Source organism: Nelumbo nucifera, chromosome 5 (genome assembly GCF_055504915.1).
Source record: "Nelumbo nucifera cultivar China Antique chromosome 5, China Antique-T2T, whole genome shotgun sequence".
In the NCBI taxonomy this organism is placed as follows: Eukaryota; Viridiplantae; Streptophyta; class Magnoliopsida; order Proteales; family Nelumbonaceae; genus Nelumbo; species Nelumbo nucifera.
The window spans coordinates 39,466,651-39,473,959 of NC_142653.1; the positions used below are offsets into that span (position 1 = coordinate 39,466,651).

At 38.5% G+C, this 7,309-nt stretch overlaps 1 protein-coding gene across 2 annotated transcripts; it reads left to right on the forward strand.

Moving 5' to 3' along the window:
- Positions 1-793: 793 nt before the first annotated feature.
- Positions 794-6,803, forward strand: LOC104606648 (uncharacterized). Of its 2 annotated transcripts, none has more exons than XM_010271953.3 (6): positions 794-1,325; positions 1,501-2,212; positions 2,292-2,457; positions 2,555-2,645; positions 5,868-5,939; positions 6,018-6,803. In XM_010271953.3, exons 1-6 carry the CDS (start codon positions 1,086-1,088, stop codon positions 6,243-6,245), a joined length of 1,509 nt encoding a protein of 502 aa, XP_010270255.1. In that variant the 5' UTR covers positions 794-1,085; the 3' UTR covers positions 6,246-6,803. The 2 variants fall into 2 exon arrangements, with proteins under 2 accessions (XP_010270255.1, XP_088743162.1); XM_088887036.1 differs by having other exon boundaries at positions 801-1,325; positions 2,307-2,457; positions 6,018-6,381.
- The last annotated feature ends 506 nt before the right edge of the window (positions 6,804-7,309 follow it).

Consider the following 7,309-nt stretch of genomic DNA (forward strand, 5'->3'; position numbering starts at 1 on the left):
TTTCCTATCAAAGCAAACACAGCCTTAGATAAGGCCTGCTAACACCCAACCCTTCCCTTGCCCTAAATAGCATAAACCCAACAGAAGCCAAAAGGCTAATATTAGCGGGGCCAGGACCCAGGTAATTTTGGGCTGGGCCTGTGAAGATCCCAGCCCAACTTCTAGAACCACAGATAACCGAAGTAGTTCTAACTATAGCATCATTTGGTTGCATAAAAAATGAAGGGAAAGATTTGATTCTCTACACCGGATCCAAATGGAGGGCGGTTTTGTGTTGGGCTGTTGGACCGGGTATCTGAGGCTAAATTAGCAAACCTGGACCTAGGTCACTACCGGTCCAATCACTTGGATTCCGTGGCCCACGGCCCACGAGCCATTTGAAATGTAGGCCCAACCCCATGCATAGTCCCCTACCCCCAACCCACTTCACACGAATATCGGTAAGTCCAACTTCCACCACTAGAAAAGTACAGATCAAAAATGTCACATCATACGGGTTGAATCTTGACCCGACCCACTCAAGCCAGATCAACGTAAACCCAGCATAGAGACCACCTAGCTGGACAGAATCCGGCTCCCGTCCAGTCGCCATCTCTAGGTTTGGTATTCTCGATCCGAGTGGATCCCCATTCCACCAAACACGTAGTCAATTCTGGGCCACTTGTCGAATAGTCTGATAAACCCGACCCGACCGATTCTACTACATTCACCCTGTTGGAACGTAAAAAATATTTGGTAATTTGGTTGGTTCCTTTTTACTTCCCTTGAAGAACCCTAACTGGAGTCCAACTCTAAAACATCAACAAATTAACAGAATTGAAACATTAGAAACCCAAAATCCATATACAAAACCAATTGAGAATTTGAGATTCAGAGTCATTAAAACTTAAACCCATCTTCCAATCAGAATAAATAGTCTTGAGAGACTTCTCTGTCTTCGTCTGTATCTGCAGTAACAATCTAAACCCCTTCGCGGCTACCCTCTGGCACTCTGACTCAAACCCGCCCGAATCCACAGAACCAAGGTCTAAGGAGTGTTGTTTTGTTGGTTTATAGCGAGTGACAGAGAGAAAGAAGTAATAATAATGAGCAGTGCAGTGCCTTCGTCGTCTCTGCCTTTTCCCTCTCAGAGTCTCGTTTTGGGTCCTACAGAGATCGCTTCAAAGACCCAAGATTCCGCCATTAATCCCCATCAGGCCGGCTCCGGCAATAATCCCTGGAAGCGGGTGCCTGAGCCTCCTCGCAACTCTCCAACTGCATTCGTCATGAATACTTCCTCTTGGCCCGCTCTTTCTCTTACTTCTTCCCCGAAAGCTCCTCCTGAGGTACGTATATGAATGCCCTTTTTCTCTATCTTCTCCCTCTCTTTCAGCCTTGTCCTTTTCGTTCTTTCTATTTTTAGGGTTTCTGAATTTTTCGTTCGTTAGTGATTTTTCTTTTTAATATTGCGGGGATATTTTTTGATTTATTTTATTTCTTTATATTTTCTTGTGGGTTTAGGTTCAAGTTCAATTGACAGAATCGCCTTCCAAGGAGACGATTCCCAGCAAGATTCTGCCTTTGCCGGTTGCTGAAACCAAGAACATCAATGGTAGTTCGGTCTCCACCGATATCGCTTCTGGGCCGGTTTCTCCGAGCGACAATGGGTCCTCTTCTAGTATGAATTTGAAGCTTTCTGTTTCGGTTGATGTATCTGTCGATTGTCCCGGTTCTGGTGCGGAGAAGCAGAAGCCCAGTTCAACTTCGTCGTCGACAACGACGGCAAAGTCCACGAATTCCAGACCAGCTCCGAGTCATTCGTCGAGGCCTTTCAATCATCACAACAATCAGAACTACCATACTTCTCGAATGGGCTCTAACCAGAGGGGGACTGGATTCAATACGAGGGGAGGAAATAGAGGTGGAGATGGATATCATCATCATAACCAGAACTATTCGAATAGGCGGCACCAGCCGCGTGGCTTCAACGATTGGAATTCTAATCGAGGGTTCAATCCCAGAGCGGTGAACCCGCAGCACCCGCCTCACGGATTTGCTAATGGACCTGCAGGGTTCCTCGCGCCACCACCGCCGCTTCCGCATTCTTTCCCTCATTCGACTGCAATGGTCAATCCTCCCTTTGTCAATGTCCCCCCTCCCCCTCCCCCTCCTCCAGTTCCAGGCTACATGGCTCCTCCTCCTTATGGGTATTACAGTAATCCGTACTTCACAGGTAAATATTTAAGCTTATTTTCTTTGAATCGGAAGGTCTTTTGTTCTGATTGATCAGTCACTAACTCGTCGGATTGCAGATGCGTCTACTCCAGTTTATGGCCCTCCGATGCCAGCCCTGGTGCCTTATATGGAAGCTTTGAATGGCCCGCCGCTATATCCTCAGCCATCCCCGCCGTACAGCTTGCCTAACCCAGATGTTGAGCTGTGCACTAAAATACAAAAGCAAATTGAATATTACTTCAGGTGATTAGAGAATGATCAGACATTCTTTCTCTGGTTATTTTGGCGTTGCTTGTTTACTTACAACTTACCCTTAAATTGTTTTTGCTGCAACACACAGTGAAGAGAACTTGGTGAATGATTTTTACCTGAGGGGCGAGATGAATGGTGAAGGCTGGGTATCTATTAATCTTATTGCAGGGTTCAGAAGGGTGAGTTGTCTCAACTCTCAATGGATGTTATATTTTATTTTGTTTTAATAGAATAGATTTGCATGTCATGTTCGGAATTTTTTACTTTCTGTTGGTGAAGAAACAGAAAGAGGAGAGCAATGTAGTCATTTTATGACTTATAGGTTCTAGTGTTCTATATATTGTGAATTTTCTGTCTGAGGTAGTAAGTTTTTATCAGAATTTCATACTGAATTTAGGTTCTGGGAAGTAATTTTCTCTTCAAATATGTTGTACTCTAGAAAAGATTGTAAATTCTCATTGAACGATGTGATAGAATTAATCAAATGATTGTATGGAGATTTTCTTTCTAGGATGTAATAGAATTTTTTGTTTCAACCCATTCAAGTATAAAAGAATAATCTACTTCCTTGGAGGTTAAATTTTGAAGTAGTTAGAAAATAAGAAATAAAAGATGGTTAATTAGAACTTAAGCTGTAGATATCATCGAGTAATTTGGAAGATGATTGAAGGGAAGTAGAGGTTCTGAGTGAGTTTGTTCTGCATCTGGATGGATGGGTATGATATAAATTAAGGGAAGGCGCTAAGATTGAAGCAGCTCTGTTAATGATAGGATACAAAGTAGCAGATGGAACAATTTCCTATATGACTAAGAACTGCAGGAACTGCAAATATTTTAAGAGTAACTTGGTATAAAATGCATGAATCATCTCTATTAACAAAGAATGCCTCTATGGTCAGAAGTGGTAATCTGTGTGACATACCCTGAAACAACAGAGAATAACATGATTATTAGGTACGCCTGATGTTATACTCTAATGACTGCACTTTTTGTGCTGTTTTATACACTTATTTTTTTTCTTGTGATAGTGCATGTCTGGTATTCCATAAGCATTGAAGATTCATGTGACGCATTACATTCTGTAATCCTTATTTGAACTTTTGTCTACTTTTATCTTGTGTCATGAATATCCTATTTTCAGTCTCAGGGAGGATCACTATATGATAGCCCTGACCTCTGTCTTTATGGTATTTTTTTGGGCTTGATTACCAGTTAGGCGTAATTCACTAATTGAATTGTCTCATGGATCCTAGGTTGGTAGCAAATTATTCTAGATGTTGATACATGGTGTACATGCATGTCTTCCTTTATATTTCTTGAATCAAGATTTTCTGCATCAGGTCCTTGTTTCAGTACTCTGTTGCCAAATTCACCAGGCTCTAAACTGCATAACTTGAGTGTCTTAATTCTGTTTATTTTGTTGAATTTAAATGGATATATCTGTATTGCTTATATTTTCTATATTGTTCAATGAATCCTTTTTATAAATGCATTACAGAACATTTTACATATATCAAGCTTTAATTAGTTAAAACTACTGCACTCATTTGCCCCATTGTGTTATCCAATTGCCAAGATGGTCCTAAAGTTTATTTGTTTTTTTTCTTTGGCAAAGTAATATACCTAAATTATAACTCCTGTCCTATTTTTATATCAGATTTTGTATGCTTTGTTCAGCTTCTCATACGTTTAGTTAATTTGTCATTAAAATAGTACAACCTTTCTGTTTGGTGTGTGTTCAAACATCCTTTCTCCACCTCACAGCTGTTGTAGGCATACATGTGTTGGGCTATCTACGCCACCCGACTCATTTGTCAAATCATGTCAATCCCTATCACCTATTAATCTATTAAAATGGAAGCAACAAATTAATTGAATAACCTGATGTCATTTTCCCATTGTTTTCTTGACACGTATATGTAAGTTGCAAGGATATTTACCTTCTTTCTTTTTAACACATTTGCATGAGTTGTATAGATTAGAATCAACATTTGTTATAATGTTCAAATTTCTTTCAAGAATGATCTGGTTATTTTTACATTTGTTTTTATCAGCTTTTTATGTTGGGATTTTTGCCCTATTAGAGGGCTGGATGGCCACCATAAGTGTTATATCCTATTTATTCACATTTAGGGTTGATTATAAATTTTATTTCTCCTGCGTTACCTAATAGTTGAAATTCGATATTGATCTCTGGTTTTGGTTTTCCTTGTGAATTTGTTAATTCTTAATTTATTATCAGTGTGGTGGGTTTTATTTATTGGTATGAAAATACATATGAAGCAGCCAAAATGGCTCAGAATAATGCAGCCTTTACCTTATTTTTCTTTGTTAGCTATTGAATGTTCTTTAATGTTAGTTGCCATAATCTCGACTGAACTACTTCACTAGATGTGAAATTTAGTGTGACCTAAAGAAATGTACCTTCTTAAGTTCTTTTGTCATTCAAACCATTAACAATTACATTTCCCTGGCAGTCAATAATGCTTCTGGAAAAAGGAATATTTCGTTAGATTAACAAACATCTTGTTTTATTCAATTATTTTGCATTTACATTATTTAAATTGCGTGGAAAATGTTACTAAAACTACAACTAGGTAATAGATAAAATGTGTTCTTGAATCCTTTTTTTTGAAGCCAAGTAAGAGATAAAAATGTTACCTTTTACTCAAATTTGCCTCAATGAATCTTGTTTATGCTCAAAAGTTTAATTTAGGAGGCTGGGATTTGTGGGGCTAATATCCAGGTAGACTGTATTTCAATCATTTCATTTCTGTTTGATTTGATGTTAAATTTCCCATGCTACCAAGTCAAACTTTTAAACTGCCCATACTACATGTTGATCCAGTAGCTGCACTTGTGGCAAATAACTCTAAATTGCATGCAAGTCCTGTAGATGTTTTCTCACTACTTAGCCTTATGGCCTGTCTCTGCCCTCTGCAACCGAAAAGTTTTCTCATCCGCTCCAGGGTAGTCTAAGGTGTCCCTATGTATTTTTCTCCCATCCCCCCTCCATTATCATTAATAAGAGGAAAATATGTGGTTAACTTAAAGTACTTGCAGAAGAAAGATTAAACAAAAAATGACTTGATAGGTGTATTGCTTGAGTTGGCTCATTTCACATAAAAAACCTATGATGTTGGGGCTGCCTTCTCTATGTAGGCATTTGACAAATGATTCTTGTTTTTATTTTTTACATTTGTTACCATTTTTGTCTACCATCAAAAGTAATCATCAGTGAAGAACTTGAACAAGTGACCTACATTGCAGATATTTCTTTTTTCCTTTTCTCCTTCTTTATTGGTTGCATGTGCCATTCTCCTTTTTCATTCCTTTCTCTTTCTCATCTCCCTACTTGTTTATTATTCTTAATGCATATTTCTTTTTCTTCTATGTATCAGGTTAAAGCAATGACTAATGATATTGGCTTGATAGTGAGATCGTTGACTGCTTCAACTGTTGTAGAAGTAAAAGTAAGTTCCAATGGCCATATCAAAACTTGTATATGAAATATGATTTTGCTCAATCTCATAATCACATTTGGTTCTCAGGATGACAAGGTGCGTAGACGTGGAGACTGGAGTACTTGGATTCTACCACACCGTTCTACGAGCGCAACGCATACAGCTTCTCTTGAAGACACACTAAATGGTCTTCACAATTTGCAATTGGGTGGGAAATCTGAACCAGAAAATCAAGAAGTTGAACCAAAGATGGTGAAGCGATCTGATGGTTCTTCTAAACAACCAGTTAAAGAACTACCTGCTAGCAGAGGTTAGTAAACAACAAGTCCCTTTAAAAAAAGAAGGAAAAAAAAGCAAAGGGAGAAGCACATGCGAGAAGCGAAGGAAAGATGAACCAGGAAAAAAGCAAATAAACCTTCTTATGGTGCTTTCCTGAAGTGAAGTTGCGTGCTCAACTCAGATGCATCTCGCTCAATTCTTAGTGTGCAAAAGAGAGCACATACATGGAGGTTAGAAGCAGTAGCCTCTGCCTACTAACTTGCCCATGATGTTCATATGTGTATAGAAGTCCTTGTTACTCTTTTTTATACTTCTTATTCGTCGTCGCTTTTGGTTAGTCTGGGGTGGATTCCTGTCTTATTTTACAGACACGGAAAGCCAATTTTGAGAATTATTTGGTCATTTGAGGAGCCTAATCAAAGATTCTTTGACTATTAGAGCATTAATTGTAGGTCTTAGTCTGTCCATGTCTCACCAAAAAAAGGAAAAAAGGGTCTCTTCATGTAAAGTCCGTTTGACCTTGACACTATTTCTTTTTTAATACTATTCTGTAAGTTCATTGAAACGTTGAATTTCTTTTGGTTTTTATTTTTATTTCTTTCTGCATGGATGTTTATGTGTCAGTGCTTTAATATCATTACCCTTGTTCTGAGAAAAAACCAGAATAGAAAAATAGCAGGTTGTGAACAGCTATTTGTTATGCTTGAACCATTGACGACTGGGTCAAGGAGAATTTGAAAAAGAAAAACGTTAAAGAGATTGGTTAGTCTCATATGGGTAAACTGGGTATATTGTGTAGGCGAGGCTTAATTTATTTCTTGGCCTTGATTTCTTTTTGCCTACTGTGAGAGTTGCTCTTGATAGTTCTAAACCTACGCAATTGTCCGTAATGATGTTTGGGAAAAAATCAAATCCATACGGCTTGAAGATAAAATTATTCGGGATGGAAACTCTTCAGGAGTTTTTTTCTATTTAGTCAGCTTATTTGTATTTGCTGAAATGCTCCTCAATCCACGGGGTTAATAGTTGGTGCAGAGCTTATTTCAGTGTTCAGTGTAAGATGCGACTCCTGATGCTTGTGAAATCATTTTTCTTGCTTA